The sequence below is a fragment of the Myodes glareolus genome, chromosome 13 (genome assembly GCF_982192425.1).
Source record: "Myodes glareolus chromosome 13, mMyoGla1.1, whole genome shotgun sequence".
Lineage (NCBI taxonomy): Eukaryota > Metazoa > Chordata > Mammalia > Rodentia > Cricetidae > Myodes > Myodes glareolus.
The window spans coordinates 65,225,234-65,246,396 of record NC_142038.1 but is presented as its reverse complement, the minus strand read 5'-3'; the positions used below and the strand labels follow the sequence as shown (position 1 = coordinate 65,246,396).

The 21,163-nt window shown below is 37.7% G+C and overlaps 1 protein-coding gene across 1 annotated transcript in view; it reads right to left on the bottom strand.

The window, feature by feature from the left end:
- Positions 1-21,163, bottom strand: part of Ccdc178 (coiled-coil domain containing 178) — a 362,700-nt gene that overhangs the window by 103,510 nt on the left and 238,027 nt on the right. Inside the window, exon 21 of the mRNA XM_048442360.3 lies at positions 12,148-12,297. Within this exon, the coding sequence (XP_048298317.3) occupies positions 12,148-12,297 (150 nt within the window). The remainder of the gene's footprint in view (positions 1-12,147; positions 12,298-21,163) is intronic.

Here is a 21,163-nt window from a genome sequence, read left to right as displayed (position 1 = left end):
AAATTGAAAGCAAACAAGATCGCTGGGCAAAAGTTGGGAGAATGGGGGTGGGGGTAAGGATAGGGATGGGGATGGGGGAAGGGGAGGGGGGAATGAGAAGGGAGAAAGGAAAGAATGGGGAGAGAATGGGGGAGTGCGAAGGTGGAGATGGAGGAAGGGCAGATATAGGAGCAGGGAAAAATATATCTACATTAAGGGAGCCATTTTAGGGTTGGCAAGAGACTTGGCTCTGGAGGGGATACCAGGTGTCCACGGGAATATACCCAGCTAGGTCCTTGGGCAGAAGAGGAAAGGGTGCCTGAACTGGCCTTGCCCCACTATCACACTGATGATTATCTCGAATATCACCATAGAATCTTCATCCAGCGTCTGATGGAGACTCTCTGAATGTGGCTGCCAAAGGGGGCAGATTGCGAAGTCATTGATAATGGCACTGGGACCTGTTTCTACTGCATGTACTGGCTTTTGGGGACCCTAGTCTATTTGGATGCACACCTTCCTAGGCCTGAATGGAGGGGGGAGGGACTTCGACTTCCCACAGGGCAGGGTACCCTGTCCTCTCTTAAGGAGGGAGAGGAAGAGAGTAGGGGACATGGGGAAGTGGGAGGGGAATGGGAAGAGGGGAGGAAGTGTAATTTTTTTTAATGGAAAAGTGAAAGAAAAAGAATTATGGGCTAATGTAAGTTATAAGAATTAGTTAATAAGAAGCCTGAGCTAATGGGCCAATCAGTTTATAACTAATGTAGGCCTCTGGGTGCTTCTTTGGGACTTAATAGCTGCAGGACTGGGTGGGACAGAAACTTCTGCCAACAGAATGGTGCTCAGTCAACAAATGGTGCCTAATGTGTGGACAACTGCATCCACATAAAGCCTGAGAGTGCTTGGGAAGTAATTCTAGACAGAAAAGAATAGAGTTAAGTGCAGCTTATTGATAGCATTTTCAGATGGACTCTGGTTGCTAGAGGCAAATGTATCTCATTTTAGGAGGCTTCCTGACTCAGCTTTAGCTTCAAAAACTTTGCAGCCTTTTCAGAGGCTCTGCCACAAAAAGCTTAAATGTTCTTTATGAATAGCCTACAACATGCTTCTTGGACTTGAAATGGCTGCATGGACCTTGAAATGCCATACAACTGTGGCAATAATCATGGGTCTGGTCAGTACCTCCACCATGAAACTAGATTCTCAGAAAGCTGAGAAATGGGGTGGATCTAGCAGTCAAAGCCATGGCTTTAATCCTAGCCATATTGCTTAGCAAATTAAAGACTCATATGTTCAGAAAAAGAGATATACAATAAAGAGAGATTCAAAGACAAAGAAAACCTCTAAAGGGTTTACAGTGTGTTAAAAATATATATAGGCTTGGGAGATAAAAGAAAAAAGGATAAAGTCCTTAAAATAAAAAAGAAAGAGAATAGTTGGGTATGGTACACACTCCTTTAATCCCAACACTTGGGAGACAGAGGCAGGCAGACCTTTGTGAGTTCAAGGTATGATGGCACACACCTCTAATCCCAAAACTTGAAAGGCATAGACAGACAAATATTTGTGAGCTCAAGGTGTGGTGGCACATACCTTTAAATGCACTTGGGAGGCAGAGGCAGGAGGATCTCTGTGAGTTCAAGTACAGCCTGGTCTACAGAGTGAGTTCCAGAACAAAGATATACAGAGAAATTCTGTCTAAGAAGCAAAAAATTAAAAATAAAAATAAAAGAGAGTTTAAAATAAAGCCACATAAAGATGGAAAACACACAGAGAATCTGAACACTGCATATTATTTTGTTCTCTTTGAATTGTTCGAATGCTGAGGAAGGAGAAACAGCTGCCAGATGATATTTATTTAAAAATGCTGCTGAATTAATACAAGATAAGGATGTTGAAAATACCTTGACTTCAAAATTGAAGTCAAAAGGTATGTTACTTTGGAGAAAAGGTTTTGCTTTTGTTTCCACAGGAAATGAGAGGCTATAAATTCATTCTGAGTTAAGAAAAATCAGGTTTGATCAAGGAAGACCACCTAAGAAATCTCTGATAGGAACGAATGGCCCAGATGTTTGAGTTCTTCATCCAGAACATATTCAAGACTGCTACCTGAGATGATCAAGCCTCACAGAATTGTCTAGTCAGGACTAATTTTCTTTAGGTCCTCATAAGATTATCAGCACCACCAATCAGTAGGAAGTAGCCTGAAAAACTACTCCTACATTTCCAAAAAATGGACTATGGATTTTTCCTTTGTTTAGAATGTTGGTTACAAGTTGTTATGGATAATTGTTACAAGGAAGAGGGGTCTGTTTGTTGTCCTGGCCACCCGGCTAGCTTAATCCTGAAATAATCACACAGAAATTGTATTAATTAAATCACTGCTTCTCCCATTAGTTCTAGCCTTTTATTGGTTAACTCTCACATCTTGATTTAACCCATTTCTATTAATCTGTATATCACCATGTGGCAGTGTCCCATCAGGAAAGATTCGGCACATCTGTCTCTGGTGGCTCTATGACAGCTCTCTTACTCTGCTTTCTTCCTCCCAGAATTCAGTTCTGTCTTCTCTGCCTACCTTAGTTCTACCCTATCGAGTAGGCCAAAGCAGGTTCATTATTCATCAACCAATGAAAGCAACATATAGACAGAAGGATCTCCTACACCAGATAATGGTCAGGAGAAAAGCTAAACAAAGGATATTAGATTCAGAGTTCTTGTTTTTACAAAAAGGAGGGGGGAGTGCTGTGGGACAATGATCTGTACCCTGTCACATATATTTTAAATAAATGCTAACTGGCCAGTAGCCAGGCATGTAGTATAGGCAGGGTGACAAAGCAGGGAGTAAAGGTGGGGCAATGAGAATTCTGGGAAGAGGGAAGTACATTCTGAAGTCATGACCCAGATGCAGAGGACACAAGATGTGACTGCCTCACCAAAAAGGTAGTAAGCTGATGTAGGAGAGTCTTCTATTTATCTGTTGCTTTCATTGGTTAATTAATAAAGAAAACTGCCTGGCCTGATAGGTTAGAACATAGGTAGGCAGAAAAGACAGAACCAAATTCTGGGAGGAAGAAAGCAGGGTCAAGAGAACTGCCCACCATGAAGCTGCCAGGTCAGACATGCTGAATCTTTCCTGGTAAGCCACGACCTCGTGATGAGATACAGATTATTAGAAATGGGTTGAATCAATATGTGAGAGTTAGCCAATAAGAGACTGGAGATAATGGGCCAGGCAGTGTTTAAATGAATACAGTTTCTGTGTAATTATTTCGAGTGTAAAGCTAGCCAGGTGGCAGGACACAGCCTGCCGCTCCTATCACTACAGCAAGCCACATGGCTAACTCAGACAAGAATTATGGGCTAATGTAACTAACAAGAATTACTTAATAAGAAGGCTGAGCAAATGGGCCAATCAGTTTTTAACTAATGTAGACCTCTGTGTGATTCTTTGGGACTTAATGGCTGAAGGACCGGGTGGGACAGAAAACCTCATTCAACATATAGTAAACATTTTGGTTACTGGGTGGCAAATTTTTATAACTACATTTTAATTTTTTATTGTGTGTGAATGTGTGCACATACAAAAATATGCATTATAGTATGCAAGTGAAGGTGTATACACAGCTTGCAGGCAGAAGTTCTCTACATTAGGCATGTTTGGGTTCTTTATAATCTATCAACTAGTGATACTCTAGACTTCTAGGGCTCCATGGACTCTATAAATAATGTCTGTTTCTTTCTTATGAAGGGTACCTTTCAGCAGTTTCATGAGTGTGAAATTTGTGACTGATGCAAACATTGACTCTAAACTTTCTGTGTTTTCCCCATGAGGTTTGGATAATGAAAAAGAGTTGTTGGTGAATGAGTAGAACATCAGCTGGCTGCACCTACCTGTCTCTGTCATTGCAAAAGTTCCTCAATAAGCAGAGACCTGAGCAAGCTCCTAAGGAAATAGCAGGCCTTTAATTGATACTTTGTGGAAAAACAAATGTGTCCAAAGAAGGAGGTCAAAATTGTGTGTGTGTGTGTATGTGTGTGTGTGTGTGCCTGCCTGCCTGTGTTCTGAGAAACAAAGGGAGGCAGAGACCCTGGAAAGGTCTTTGAGTAGTTGTTTTAGGAAAAAAGAAAACCTATTGAAAGAGTTACAGTTTTCCTTCAGAAGAATAAATTTCCACTTTTAGTGAAATAAGTACCCAGTATGCACTTGACAAAGCAACTTTTAATATTCACACGGGGTGGGGTTACATGAAACTGTATCTGATGATTGATAAAAGGCAGAAGAAGGCAGTGAAACCTATAGTGGATACAATGTTATCTAGAATTAAAGATGGAGGTCTGCCTAATCAAACCTGACAATGGCTATAAATAGCAACACTTTGTGTTTTCCTCCTCAGGAGGATGAAGAGAGATGTGCCAGTTCAGAATGGGTTCAGCATAGCTTCAGCATGGAAGCAGAGAGGGGGTGGGCTGCTCTTAGGCACCTAATGCGTCTTTGTCAGTATATTGGTTGACTGACGGATGCTGTTTGTATTCTGTCCCTCAGAGACCATTTCCTCTGACCTCAGACTCAGCTCCTAATGCCCATATCACTTAAAAGTGATGCTTTTATCAAACGACTGCCAGGATAGCAATACTCATTAAATGAAAAAATATCTCAGCGCATGCTACCTACAGTTCAGTAGATATAACACTCAAACTGAGTTATAACTGCACCCTAAACATTCTTTATTTCTTATCCTGACCCCTTTCCAGATGCCTCATCTGTAAAATTATTTTGGAAGGAAATGGGAATTTCTTAAGGATGCTCCCAGTTGATAAGATTAAAAGTATAATTATGAAGCTGATGCTCGGTCCTGTGGAAATTAAGTCACTTCTAATTAACTATGTATCCCTCTGTCCTAACAATGGCCATTGAAAAGGGGAAATCAAACTGGCAAAAGTCACGGCAACAGTTAGTTGTCAATAAACTTTTCAGTTGCATAACACAGACTTTCGATTAATGTGGCTGTTGTATGGTCTATGATGATATGCACATGGTGTTGCTATGTAATAGCAAAGAAACTATTCTATTACCATGAGTTAGGATGGATGGCATATGGGTCTGAGGTGTACCATAGTCCATCTCCTTCTACATCTATGACCTTGAAAGAGTCAGCCTGAGTTCTGTGTATTATATAGGGCATGATGTCAATGATAACAGAAAAGAATCTAGGATGGGGGGGCATCTAAAAGATAATGCTTGTCAAATGCATAGTACAGTGCCAGCACCATTCATGTACACATACATGTATATAGAGAAAAATACATATACTTTTACATAAATATCTATATATGTATAATATATTTACATACACATACATGTGGAGAGTGTTTCCAAGGTATGTATCTTAAGAGCTATCTTTTATTTCTTCTATTTAAAAACATTGGGATTTTCTGTGGGACAGGGTTAAACATTATGAATGGCTTCTGAAAGAATTAGAAATATTTTTAAAACCATTTTTAGAAGCAATTTTGTTGTCAGAAAATCACAGTATTATCTGCTCGGCAGTTTCGCTTGCCCTTCTTTGTGGACTGAAGAATTTCAGATGCCACTGGGAACAGAGGCGTGTAGTTTCCTGGAAGTATTAATTCAATTTTAAAGACAAAGTACATAAATGTTCCTGAAATCTACCTAGGAAAGTGATGTAAATAGTTTCATGTGGAAACAATACTTGTTTTCTTTTCAAACTTATATTTCCTAATTTATTTCCAGTATTAGCTTTAATTTTGGTATCTGAGAAGTTTTATATTGAATTTGACTCTATTGTTACTCATGAATGGGGCAAATAAGAATTTTGTGTAATTGTTTTTGCCTCTTTCTGGAGTGTAAAAGGGGAAAAGACCCATCACTGAAAATCTGAAAAACCCTGGGGTATCAAGAAACATATCCAAATAAATGGATATAATATCACCACTGAGAGCAATGCTATAGTGTTCTAACATTTGAAATGTCTCTGTGCAAAATTGTGATAAGGAAGGGAACATTATCTCTAATTTGATTTATTCTTCCATCAGGCTTTGCTATGTTTGGTCTACAAGTACAAAGAAGTATAAAAATATGCAATCTTCTTAGGGAAAATAATATCCCTTAAGAATCATAATTATTAAAATATAATTGTTTATCATGAAAAAAGACATTTCAGGTTCAGAGCAAAGGAAATTTATCAGAAAACAAAAAGTTTATACAAAATTCATAGGGTTAACTCTTGCTTTCCTGTACCCCAAACTAGAACAAGTAGAGAACTTAACCCCATATACACCAGAAAGGCTGTGAGAGAAAAAGAAATGGACCAAAATATTAAAGGGTTGTCTTGTTTCTGATGGCCAAATTCCGTCCTGTGTGTGGCGCATTAGACACTAATGACATACGATTTCTCACTGACAGATTAACAGCGTCAATATGGCCTCTCTGTCCATCGCAGCAAATTGATCCTACATGCCACTGACAAGGGCAGCCTGCACTTAATGACCTCCATTGCTGAAGGATGGGAATGAAAAATGGCTGAAAGGACAAATAAATCTTGAAAGTTTCCTGAAACAAGTGTGCTGAAAGTGATTTGTTTGAGGGATCACAAATGGAAGCCCATGCCCATCAGTGGCCCCTGCCCGCCTGTTCTTATCAAAGTCTGGCTCCTTCTATCTTGTATCAAGAGTTGCTTTAATTTGATCAAAAAAATGAGGAGAATGTTCTTACTACAAAAACAGGATGCAAAGTATCTGAGGTTTTCTGTTGATGCGATAAAACATCATGAAAAAAGCAACATGGAGAGAAACAAGCTCTTTTCTTCTTAGAGGTTCATCATCTTCTTAAGGTTCATCATCCAGGGAATTCAGAACAAGAACTCAAGCAAGGCAGGAACTGAAGCAGAAGCCATGGAAGAGTACTGCTTTCTGGCTTTATACTCACGGCTTGTTCACCTACTTTCTTATAGCACCCAGGACCACCATTCCAAGGGTGGCACTTCTCATGGTGATTTGGTCCTTCTCATATCAATCATTTATTTAAAAATGCACCACAGGCTTGCCCAATGGTCATTCTGGAGGGAACATTTTTTGGTTGAGGTTTCCTTTTCCAAAATGGTTCTAGCTTGTGTTAATTTGGCAGAAGCCTAGCCAGCACACTGTTTTCTCTGCCACCCACCACTGTCTAAGTGCCCATATACTTTTTGTTTGCGCCTTGATTAAGGAACGACAAACAATATTAAATTATTGTTTTCTTCTTCCCAGGGACTAACAACTAATATACTTGATACAAATAGCAATGCAAAAATTCATGAAAGGATTGAAAAAATACTCTACACAGAAAGATCTAATTCTGACGTATGCTTTGAGAACACTAGGAGATGGTCAGATGGTTGTGTTTTCACATCTTTTCCAAACCTGCATTTCTTTATCTGCCACCATTAACTACTATTTCAGCACAAGTTTGTAAAGGAAAGCCTTCTAAATAGAACCCTTGAAAAGAGGTTCTTCTAAAGAGCATTCTTCTAAAGAACATATTTCTAAAATGTCCTTCTGAAGTACCCACTTCTAAAGAACAACAAAGACATTCACATAAAACAAAATGAACTGACTCTGATAGAAGAAAAATGGAGAATAGCCTTAAACTCATTAGCACAGGAGTCAAATTCTTTAATAAAACACCAACAGCACTGACACTAAGGTCCACAACTAACAAACACGATCTCAATAAACTGAAAAGTTTCTGTAAGGCAAAGGACACCATCAATTGGACAAATCTACAGTCTACAGAATCAGAAAAGATTTTTACCAACTCCAGATCCAATAGATGTCTCCTATTCAAAATATATGAAGAACTCAAGAAGCTAGATATTAAAAACCAAATAATACATTTAAAATGGGGTATGGATCTAAACAGAAAATTTTCAATAGAGGAATCACAAGTGGCTGAGAAACAAAAAAAACAAAAATGCTCAACATCCTGAGTCACAAGGGAAATGCAAATCAAAATTACTTTGAGATTTCACCTTATATCTGTCAGAATGGCTAAGATCAAAAGCACAAGTGATAGCTCATGCTGGTGAGGATGTGGAGCAAGGGGAACTCTCCTTCACTGACGGTGGGAGTGCACACTTTTACATCCATTTTGGAAATCAATATGGAAATCACCTACTTCGATAGCCAGCTATACTGCTTTTGAGCAAATACCTAAAGGATGCTCAGTCACTCCACAAAGACACTTGCTCAACTATGCCCATTGCAGTTTTATGCATAATAGCCAGAAATGGGAATCAATGTAGATGTCCCTCCACTGAAAAATTGATAAAGAAAATGGGCCACATTTCCACAATGGAGTATTACTTACCTGTTAGAAAAGTATGCCATTAAATTCCAGGCAAATAGATGCAACTAGAAAAAAAATCATTCTGAGTAAGGTAAGCCAAACCCAGAAGGACAAATACGGCATGTATTCACTTATATGCAGATATTAGTTGTTAAGTAAATCGCAATAAGCTACAATCCACAGACCCAGAATGATTAGATAAAGTGGAGGGCTTTAGCAGAAACACATGGACTTCCCTTGGAAGGGAAAATAGAATAAATTTTGCAGGTAAACAGGGGACAGATTGGGACAGGAATAAGGAGGATCTGGTGGGTTGGGGGAAAAGATGGAGGGAGAGAGTGAAAGGTGAGACAGCTGGAATTGGGGATCATTGGTGGGGGATGATATGGAAACCTAGTGCAGTGGAGACTTCTTGGAGTATATGAGGGTGGTCCTAGTAAGGACTCTTAGTAATAGAGAATAGAGTCTGAACTGGCTATCTTTTAGAGTCAGGCAAGACTTCCGGTGGTCTGAATGGGTTGCATTTAGTTGAGTTGTTGACTGAGGAGGGTTCCATGAAAATCCCCAAACAACCAAGGTTGATGCTAGGACGTGGCTCTCTGAAAACTGACAGTGTAGCCCATTTCTCAGGACAACATCCGCACAGCTCATTGAACTTAGAGAGATTGAGCTGGCTCCTGCATGGAGCCTTCACCCTGCCTTCTAGTCTCTTTGGCACAAGAATGTGCTTTGCAGACAACAAAAAGAGAAACCTGGACACCAATCCAGCAACAAAACCCCCAACCTACAATCTGTCCTACCTGACAGATGTGTTGGGGGCAATAGTGGCACCAGCTTGTGGGAGTGGCCAACCAATGTTTAGTTTAACTTGAGGCCACACCGTCAGAGGGAGCCCTACATTGCCCTACATTGCCAGGAACTGGAGACTGGATAGCCCAGAGACTATCCAGTAGATAGCCCACTACTATTCAGTAGATAGTAGGTAGAACTGAAAAACAATTGAAAAAAATCAATGATAATATTAATAATACTGATGATAATCTACTATACTTATTCATTGGTACCTTGTCTAGTCATCTCTAGAGAGGAGGAAAAGTATTTGTCTGTTCTTGAGACTCTTTCCCTCCTATTGAGTTGCCTTGTCCAGTCTTTAGGTGAGGGCTTCTACCTTGTTTAAATAGTATTTTCTTTTGTCCTCTTTGGCTACTGTCTTTTACAGGTTTGCTCTTTTCTGCTGAGGAAACAGAATGGAAGTGGATCTGGGGGAGATGGGAGATGCAGGGGTGGGGCTGGGGAGCTGGGAAGAGTGGAGGGAGGGGGAACTGCATTTGAAATGTATGAGAGAAGAATCTATTCTCAATAATAGAAAAAAAACAAAGGATAAAACAAGGTGGGGACAAAGCAAAAAAATAAGGATAAGGTGAAAAACCAGAGTCAGGGGACATAGTAAAAGTTCTATTTAAGTTTGACTGTTTCTTCTGAGTTTTACTTATGACTGTTGAAGTTGAACAACTCTTCATGTACTTACTTACCATAAATATATTTAATAGCAGAAATGCCAATTAAAGTATTTTGTTTTTTAGTTTAAAAGAAGCATCTTTCTAAAGAGGTCCTTTTAAAGAACTTCCTTCTATAGAGGTCCTTCTACAGAACATTATTCTAAGGGCATTGTGGTAGTTTGAATGGGAATGGTCCCCATAAACTCAGGGGTTTGAATGCTTGGTTCCTAGGGAGTGGCACTATTAGGATGCTAGAGTAGATGTAGCCTTGTTGAAGTGTGTCACTGTGGAAGCAGGTTTTGGGAATCTCAAATGCTCAAGCTATGCTCAGTGTGGGACACAGTTCACTTCCTGATACCTGTGGATCAAGATGCAGAGCTTTCAGCGTGTCTGCCTGCACACTGCCATGCTTCCTGCCTTGACAATAATAGACTAACCCTCTGAAACTGTAAGCCAACCCCGATTAAATGTTTTTCTCTATAAGTTGTCATGGTCACTGTGTCTCTTCACAGCAATAGAAACTTAAATTAAGACAAAAGTACTCCCCAAAGATGTTCTCTTTCAACCATCCCTCTTGATCCTCTTGACTGTACTTCTTTCTTTTCTTTTTCTCCCCATGACAGGATTTCTCTGTGAAACAGTTCTGGCTGTTCTGGACTCACTCTGTGAAGTACGACTAAATGAAGCATGATTAATAAAAACTCAGGGTCAGAAATTGGGGTTCAACCTGAAGATCCGAAAAGCAAAAGAACCAGCCACTGGCTCTTACCTTGACCTCAGTCCGAAAATGGCGATCCTGCCTCCAGGAATCTCAGAATAAGACTGTGTGTTGAGAGCTGTCTCCTCCCATTTTATAATCTTCTCTAGGGCTGTAATTAAAGGCATGCACTGCCCAGTTTCTGTGGCAACTAGTATGGCTACTGGGATTAAAGATGTGTGTCTTTTTGGCTACTGCGATTAAAGGTGTGTGTTACCATAATTTGGTCTGTAAGGCTTACCAGTGGGACTCTTTTACTCTCAGATCTTCAGACTTTATTTATTAAAATACAATTGAAATGCCACTACAACTCTGTAGATGAGATGGGCCTTGAGCTCACAGAGATGTGCCTACCTCTGACTCTCAAGTACTGGGATTAAAGGTGTGTGCCACCACTGCCCGGCAGAGGTCCTTCTAAATAGTATTCTTTGTCTCCGGACACACAGAAGCTTTAACATCCATCTGATCAGATGCATGAGAAACAAGAACATCCACAACAGCAAACAAATGACAGCAACATAGCTTCCTTTTGTTTTAAGAATGATTTACTATGATTTCTTTTATTTTATTCATAATATATTATCTTTGAAGTAATTTTAATTTATAGTTGAGAAAATTGAGATTCAAAAGAGTAAATAACTTTCAAGGGATCATTTCCATATTATTCAATGCAATTTTTACTTCAGACCTAGGCTTTTTGCCTTCCTAATGATTCTGTAATAGAAATGAGTATAGAACTGAACTTCTAAATCGTAACTCATAACACACCAGTATGGGTAATGTCAGTAGGAGAAAAGATGCATTAACTCTGGTCTTTAAGGCTAAGTCAGTTGTTAAATAATAACCATTATTTTAATTTTTGAAAATTGAATTCTGAGGAGAAAGGTTCAAAGGGAAACCGTCTTATATTGTCTTCAAGTGTCTGGCGAGAAAGTGGCTATATTGTGATACTTCACAATATAGCTTTCTTCCCCCTTTTCACTTCATGGAAGATCTTTCCTTCTTTTTATTTATATGTTTTTCCTTTTACCACAACAGAGACTTTCACACAGAGGTAGAATTTCCTGCCATTTCCAGTAACGGGGGTGGGAGGGGAGATTCAGTAGTAACTGCAAATGTCTAAAGGATCTACACACTGAGCAACATAATAAAAACCTGAATTTGGGGCATCTATATCAAAAAGAAGATTTAGAGACCCATTGTACAAAGTCATATACAGTTAGAATTAAAGCCCTAACTGTACAATAGCAAATGTATATCTGCAAACTAAGAAATAAATTATGATTTATGATAACAATAACTAGATGCAAATAAATATTGCAAAAGGATGACAAACTAAGGATTTTTGGGTCTTAAATATCTTTCAAAATCCAATTCCTAACATTGATATTATTTAATTATGTAATTTCACATTACTATTACTATATTACAATAAAACTTAAGAAAAAGAAACCATACTATTTTTATGCTATAATAAGTAGTCTCCTATTGATGACCCCGCACTGACTATGCTTACTTTTTGGATGACTCACTTAAGGCATTTCATTAAAAAAAATCATCAATACCTTTTTCTTGTCAGAGAGTGAAAAATTGAGTGACAGCAGTCTGTCATAGACATTGAAGAAGTCGTCCTTCTCCTTCAACAAAATCATCTGCATGCTTTGATACTCTTTGGCCAAACGCAAGTTTTCTTCCAGTGACTCTTCTTGAAGTTTCTAGAAGAAAGAAATGTATGAATGTGTATATATAATTAAAATCATTTGAAATTGTTACAACTTTTGTATATTTAAATACTCAAAACACTCTAACACATAAAATAGAAAAATACAAAATCATAAATAAAATATGTGTTTTGACACCAACATGCTCCTAGGATATGCCCAGCTTCTTCTGGGTGCTGGGGGTTTATTTTCTTTTTCTTTATTTACAAAGAGTGATGTGTGATTTGCCTGAGTGTGCCTGCCTTTTGTCTGACACTGGGCTCACAAGGGTAGATCCTTGTGTCCATAGAATTTGGGTGTGGACACTCACAGAAAACATTAAAAAATGGGAGACAAAATAATTGGTGATGATCCAGTTTGTGAAGTATTTACCACACAGACAGGAGGCCCCATGTTCCATTCTAAGAATACAGGTTGAAAGCCAGGCTTGGTGGTGACCAGTTACAATCTCACTACTGAGAGGGCAGAGACAAGAGGATCTTGGGCCTTGTAGTCTAGACTGAGCAGCAGGGAACCCTAGCTCTAGTGAAAGATCCTATTTCCCATAGAGACAGCTGACCTAAGGTCATTGGAGCTCATAGACTCTGGACCAACACTTTCGGAGCCTGCATTTGAACCATCCTACGCCCTCTGCAAATTTGTGAGAGTTGTGTAGCTAGGTCTCTTTGTGTGGCTCCTAGCAGTGAGATCAGGACTTGTTACTGGTGCTTAGCTGACTTATAGAAACCTGCCCCCGCTCCCCTCTGTGCTGCATTACCCTGCCCAGTCTTGATGGAGAGGGAGGAGCTCAGTCCTGCCTCAACTTGATGTGCTATGCTTTTTTCAAGCCCACAGGAAGCCTGCTCCTTTCTGAATGGAGACAATATGGGGAGGTGGGTAGATGGGAAACTTAGGAGAAGAGGGAGTGGATACTGTGGTTGTTATGTAAAATAAATGAAAAAAGTTAATTAAATAACATAAAAAGCATTAAGAAGAAGAAGAAAGAGAAAGAGAAAGAAAGAAAGTAGGAAAAAAGGAAGAAAGGAAGGAAGGAAAGAAGGAAGGAAAGAAAGAAAAGATGAGAGAAGGAAGAAGAAGAAGAAGAAGAAGAAGAAGAAGAAGAAGAAGAAGAAGAAGAAGAAGAAGAAGAAGAAGAAGAGAGCGATAGAACACTCCAGAGGGAGCACACCTGTGGTTGTCTTCTGACCTCTACACATGCACTATGCATGGGCATTTGCACATGCACATACACGGAGAAAATAGGTAAAATGTAATAAAAACTAAAAGAAGTTTGCTCTAGATGCTTCAAAAACTATAATTTACTAACATGCTTTAATATTTTCACATCTAATCATTCTTTTTTTGTGAATTCATCCTGAATTAAAACGCTTTAATATATAACTCACCTTGCTGATAATGTTTTGAGACCTATAAAGAGATTAACTATGATGATTAAACTACCAGATATAAAAATAACTCGAGTAAAGTAATTAAAGCATTTCTCTGTGAAAGGCACTACCCCATCAAGCCGTTGGTTTTGTCGTTAGAAATCATACGTGGTACAAAAATATGAACAGGAAATGTAATTCAGCAAAAAATTGCCTGTACAAATATTTCTGTATTTATACAGTAAAGATTTATTAAGGCCAACAGACATATTTCTCATGGAGGCCTGATCTCCCTATTGATCCTAAATGATGAACACCATGTCACCAGTGCTCTTCAGGAAGCAAAAATGACCTGAGACCCATCTCACATGTCCTTCTACTCATTCTGGTGCAGTTATTCAAAATTTTGCGAAGTTGTGTCCTGTAAATCTAAGTTCACATTGAATTATATTTTCTGAGGAGGACAAAGTTTGTGAATATTTTCATTTGGTGTAGTCACTTTTTAAATGATACTTTTTGATACCTAAACATTCATTAGAATCTAACTCTTGGCTGAGTTGAAGCCCTGGTAAATGTTCTGCTGCTGTCAAGATAAGTATTATTTGGGGGTTTTTTGATTGTTTGTTTGTCTGATTTATTAAACATAAAAAATTTTAAAAATTACCTTTGAAGTTACATGATTGTGTGTATGTGTGCGTTCAGTTACATGCATGCAATTGCATGATTGTGTAGGTTAGAGGACAAAGTTGATATCAAACTTTGTGGATTGAACATTGGCTTACAATACTAGGTATCTCATTCATTCTTTCTCTTGTTTATTTTCTCATTCAGTTATCTACTCAAAACTTTTTATTTAGTTGCTTGGACTTGATATTATGCCTCAAGGATTTTGAAGTATTGTAGAAAATTTTTATTAATAAAATTACGCAAATACATTATTAGCTTGTAATATTCTACATGTTTTGTATTTTTTGATTTACATATATATTAAATTTGTCCAAAATAATATTTTAATACTGTACTTATTGTTGCTTCTTTGGGTCTCATTATTAGGAATGATTGAAATGATGAACCTTGAGAGTATATCTTGATAAAGAGAAAACTTGTGAATGCATGCTCATAGTTTTCATAATTTAATATGTAAACATTTAGCATGATATGTTATCTAAAATCAGTTATTAATATTGATAACTAAGAGATATGACAATTTTCCCTAGTGTTTTATTAAGAAATTAAATATATGAATAAGGGGCTTACCAGTAGTTACTTTGTAAGTTTAATGAGTACAGAGACTATTAACTTGTTCAGTCCAAAGGTATTTTTCTCTGAAAATGAAAGACCTCGGTATGTGATCAGGAGCTACAGAGACAGGTTTCACCCACAGAATACAAAAGCTGGAACAGAAACTCTCAGGTACTGGAGATATGCGAGATGAAATAGATGCATTGGTCAAAGAAAATACTAAATCTAAAATGTTCCTGACAAAACTTTCAGGAATTTGAGATGCTATGAAAGACCAAACCTAAGAAAACTAGGAAGAGAAGAATCCCAGCTCAAAGATGCAGAAAATGTTTTCAACCTAATCATAGAAGATTTTCTAACCTAAAAAAGGAGATGCCTATAAAGGTACAAGAAGCACACAGAACACAAAATAGATTCAAGCTAAAAAGAAAGTCCCATTGCTCTATAATAACCAAAACACTAGATATACAAAACAAAAAAATACTAAAAGCTGCAAGGTAAAAGAGTGAGTACATATCAAGGCAGACTTAATAGAGTTGCACCTGACTTCCAGTCAAGACTCTCAAAGTCATAAGGGACTAGACAGATGCCCTGCAGACTCTAAGAGATCACAGAGATCAGCCCAGACTACTATACCCAGCAAAACATTCATTCACAGTAGATGGAATAATGATAAAGTCAAATTTAAACAATTTCTATCTACAAACCCAGACTTAAAGAAGGTACTAAAATAAAACTCCAACCCAAGGAGATTAACTACACCCATGAAAACAGAGGAAATAACTCCACATCAGTAAAAACAAAAGAAAGGAAACATACACATACAAACACACACAAAGACAAACACACACACACACACATCACCACCACCACCGCTGATGCCACCACCACCACCACCACCACCACCACAAACACCATCACCACCACCACAATCAAAATAACAATAACTAATAATGATTGGTTATTGATATCTCTAAATAAAAGTGGGATTAACTACCTAATGAAAAGATACTGACTAACAGAATGGATGTGAGAACAGGATCCATCCTTCTGCTGCAAACAAGAAATACACCTCAGTGTCAAAACTAGATATTATCTCAGAGTAAATGGTTGGAGAAAGATTTTTGAGGCAAATAGACCTATGAAGCAAGCTATTGTAGCCATTCTAATATCTAACAAAATAGACTTCAAATTAAAATTAATCAAAAGAGACGGAGAAGGCCATTTCATATTCATCAAAGGAAACATCCAACATGAAAATTGTCAATTCTTAACATCTATTCCCCAAATGCAAATACTTCATAAAAGAAGTATTATTAAGCTTAAAACACAATCAACCCTTACATATTGATTGTGGGAGGCTTCAATACCTAACTCTCGCAATAGACAGGTCAATTAGAGAGAAAGTAAACAAAGAAATACTGGAGCTAACAGATGTTTATAAAAACCAAATGATCCTAACAGATATCTACTCATTATTTCACTTAAACACAAAAGAATACACCTTCTTTTCAGTACGACATGGAATTTTATCCAAAGCTAGCCAAATACTAGGTCATAAAGCAAGTCCTAACAGAAACAAGAAAACTGAACTAATCCATGCATCCTATCAGATTAAGGCTGTGTTTCAACAACAGTAACGACCGAAAGTCTACAACTCATGGAAACTGAACAACTCTCCGCTGATAGATAACTGGATCAAGAAAGAAATGAAAGTCTCTCTAGAATTCAATGAAAATGAATACACAACATATCCAACTTACAGGATACAATGAAAATCATGATAAGAGGAAAGTTCATAGCACTAAATGCCTACAAAAATATATTGGACAGATCTCATATTAGCAACTTAACAGATCACTTGAAAGTTCTAGAACAAAAATAAGCAATCACACCTAGAAGTAGAAGGAAATAAATAATCAAACAGGGATCAAATCAATGAAAAGAAACAAATAGAACAATAAAAAGAATTAATGGTCTGTCAGTAAGAATAAACAGCAGCCTGCAGAAATGGGAAAATATCTTTACCAATCCCACATCTCACAGAGGACTAATATCTAATATATATAAATAACTCAAGAAACTAGACATAAAAAACTACAATCCAGGTGTAGAGCTTAACAGAGAATTATCAACAGAAGAATCTCAAATAGCTAAGAGTTCAACATCCTTAGCCATTAGGGAAATGCAAATCAAAATGACATGAGATTACATCTTGATATCATCAGAATGGCTAAGAAAAAAACCCACTAATGACAGCTTGTGCTAGAGAGGATGTGGAACAAGAGTAACACTCCTCCACTTGCTGATGGGAGTACAAACTTGTACTCTTTAAAAATCAATATGGTGGTTTCTCAGAAAATTGGGAGTGGATCTACCTCAAGACCCAACTATACTATTCTTGGATATATACCCAAAGGATACTCACTAATTCCACAAGGACAATTGCTCAGCTATGTTCACAGCAGCATTATTCCTAATAGCCAGAACCTAGAAACAACCTAGATACTCGTCAAGTGAAGAAAGATGAAGAGACTGTGGTACATTTACACAATAGAGCATTATTCACCTGTTAAAAAGAATGGCATCAGAAAAGTTGAAAGCAAATGAACAGAACTAGAAAATAATGATCCTGAATGAGGTAATCCAAACCCAGAAAGACAAACATGTCATGTACTCACTCATAAGTGGATATTAACTGTAAAGTAAAGGATAACCATGCTACAATCCACAGTTCCAGAGGGACTAGGTAACAAGGATGGGCCATTGTGGGATGGGACGCATGGATTTCCCTGGGAAAGGGAAATAGAAGAGATCCCCTGGGTAGACTTGGGGACAACAGGAATGGGAACATGAGGGATTGGTTGAGGGGTGAGGTATGTGGAGGTGGAGAGTAATGCAAGAGACATCTTGATGAGGGCATTTTGTGGTCAGGTAGAAATCTGATATAAGGGAAACTCCTATGGATCTACAATGATGAACCCAGCTAAGACTCCTAGCAATAGTGGGTAGGTTGCCTGAACTGGCCATCTCCTCTAATCAGATTGGTAAGTACTCCAATTGTCATTAGAAAACTTTCATTCAGTGACTAATGGAAACAGATACAGAGATCCACAACTAAACTCTTGGCTGGGCTCCAAGAATCCTGTTCAAGATGGAGGAAGGATTGTAAGAGTCAGGGACATCAAGTCATCACAATCAAATCCACAGAAACAGCTAACCCGTGATCATAGGAGCTCACAGACTGGAAGGAAAGCTAGGGAGCCTGCACGGGACTGATATAGGTCCTCTACATAGGACAGCTGTGTAGCTTGATGTGCTTGTGGGACTCCTAGTGGTGGAAGCGGTGCTTGTCCCTGACACTTTGATCAGATAAACAATTTAAATAGACCTATAACCACCCCCACAAAAAGGAGTTATCAAGTCTCTCAATCCCCCAAAAGTACAGAGCCATAAAGTTTTAGTTCATAATTCTATCAGACTTTCAAAGAAACATTAATGCCAATACTTCTCAAATTAGTCTACAAAATAGAAAGAAAAAGAACATTTCCAAATTCATTTTATGAGCTCACAATCACCCTGATACTCAAACCACACAAAGATTCAGCAAAGAAAGCAAATTGTAGAGCAATTTTCCTTATGTACATAGATACAAAAATAACAAAATACTCACAAACCAATACCAAGAACACATCAAAATGATCATTCGCCATGATTAAGTAGGTTTCCTCCCAGAGATACAGGGACAGTACAGCATAATAAAATCCATCAGTGTAATCCACCATATACACAAAATAAAAGAAAAAAATTCACATAATCATCTCATGAGATGACAAAATTTTTTTTTGACAAAATCCAGCACCCCTTCATGATAAAAGTCTTGGAGAGATTAGGAATACAAGGACATAAATAAACATAAAAAAGGCAATTACAGTAAACCTATAGACAATGTTAAATAAAAAAAAGTAATTCCACTAAAATCATAAAAAGACAGGCTGTCCATTCACTCCATATTTATTCAATGCAGTACTTGAAATTCTAACTAGAACAATAAGACAACTGAAGGAGATCAAGGGGAAGCAAATTGTAAAAGAAGTCGATGAGTCATTATTTGTAGATGATATGATAGTATATATCAGCAATCCAAAAATCTCTATTAGGAAACTCCTACAGCTGAACAATACCTTTAACAAAGTGGCTGAATACAAAATTAATTCAAAAAAATATCTGTAGCACTTCTAGATACAGATGACAGACTAAAAAAGAAATCAGGGAAAAAATATTCTTCACAATTGTCCCAAATAATACAAAGTACCTTGGTGAAACTCTAACCAAGCAAGTCAAAGACCTATATGACAAAACTTCAAGTCTCTGAAGAAAGGAATTGAAGAAGATATCAGAAGATGAAAAATCTCTCAGGTTCATGGATCAGTAGGATTAACATGGTCAAAAAGGCCATTCCACCAAAAGCAGTCTACAGATTCAGTTCAATTCCCATCAAAATTCCAACATAGTTCTTTACAAACCTTGAAAGGACAATACTCAACTTCATATGTAAAAACAAAAACCCAGGAGAGAATAATAAATTAAAAACAAAGAAAGCAAAAAATTGGATACTGAGAATTAGTAATAGTGAAGCAGCTGACTTTCAGTAGTGATGTAGGTATCCTCACAAGGACGTGTATCCTGAATCTTTCTTCTGAGAAAGTATCTGAGATGTTATTTTTCTCACTTTACAGATGAGCAAAGTCAAAGCAAAGGTATATCAGATGGGGAAATTTGTCGTTTTGAAAAATGGCCACAACATTATTTCTAGTCATATATATTTTTTTTCAAATCCTGTCATTGCCAATAGTGAAGCACGCCCTTAATTCCAGCACAGGGGAGGAAGAGGTAGAGGAATATCTGTGAGTTTGAGGCCAACTTGATCTATAAAGTGAGTTCCAGGACAGCCAGAGCTGTTACACAGAGAAACCACTTCTTAATAAACCAAAAACCAAACCAAACCAAACAAACAAAAAACAAAAACAAAAAATCAAAGCATAAAAACTTGTCATTCCATATACAGGTGAAGTCTACTCACTCCTTTCATGATTGCTCAATTTGTGGTTTATCCAGCTGGTCGCATAAGGAAGACATAATTTTGTGAATTTTCTGCTAGTATATAGAAAGCATACAGCTTCTCTGTCCTTTTCTTTCAGGACATTCAGCCCTATAATGAGTACCATGTTGTAAGGGATCTAGGTCACAAAAGGAGAAGATATGCCAGTGGGTCAGTGAAGAGGCCTGATAACAGCTGTCATTAAATGAATTATCGAGAGATAGATCCAGATCTCAGTCTAAACTTTTCAGCTGTTGGTTTGGAAGTGAGACACAGAGACAATCTGTTCCCCTTACACCCTGTCCAAATTTGTGATCTAGAATCATGAACATCATAAATGGATGACCACATTACACAAAGAAGTTTTGAGAATTGTTATGGTCATAACAACAGAAGCACCAATATCTTATACAAGAGCGCACAGCTTTTAAGTGGAGTACTTGGGTTATGTTCCAGACAGATTGGTACCCGATCACATACTCTCATATGCAATGCCCTGTTTCATGAGTCAGCACTCTTACAAACTTTACCGTGTTGTTCTCACAAAGCCTAATGGCATCCAACATCAAAGACAAAAATGGTTGAGCTCCATGTTCTCAGTCCAGATTTCCATTGGAATCTGGCGTGACACAGCTTATTGACACAGACAAAGCTGGCTGCTGAGGAAAAGGAGAACTTTGGCCCCTGGGGAGCAGCTCTTCACTATAGGTCACTAAGAGCTTGTTGGTTTTGCATAAACCATCTCTTGTGATATTTTATTTTCATCATTATAGCTCATGATTTTATTAGGAATAACAAATTCTCTGGCACGAACGAGTTCACGAACTCTTCAATCTGAAGACTCTAGAATTTGATATTATGGTTGAATACAAGAGAGAAATTATGTCATTAAGGCCAACAAAATTCCAACCAGCCACACTCGTCCTAAAGAAAGCTTCAATTCACTAAAAAAATATGCATTTTAAAATTTAAGGTGTGAATAATTTAAGGAGATTAAAAAAGAAACACTTGATTCAAACTAAAAGATGGCTATGATTAAAACATTTGTATTATATGCATATATGTAGAAAGTTTACATAGTTGCCTTATAAGATGTTATACAATAATCATGCCGTAATGTTCCATCCATATCCTCAGTGATGTTTATTAT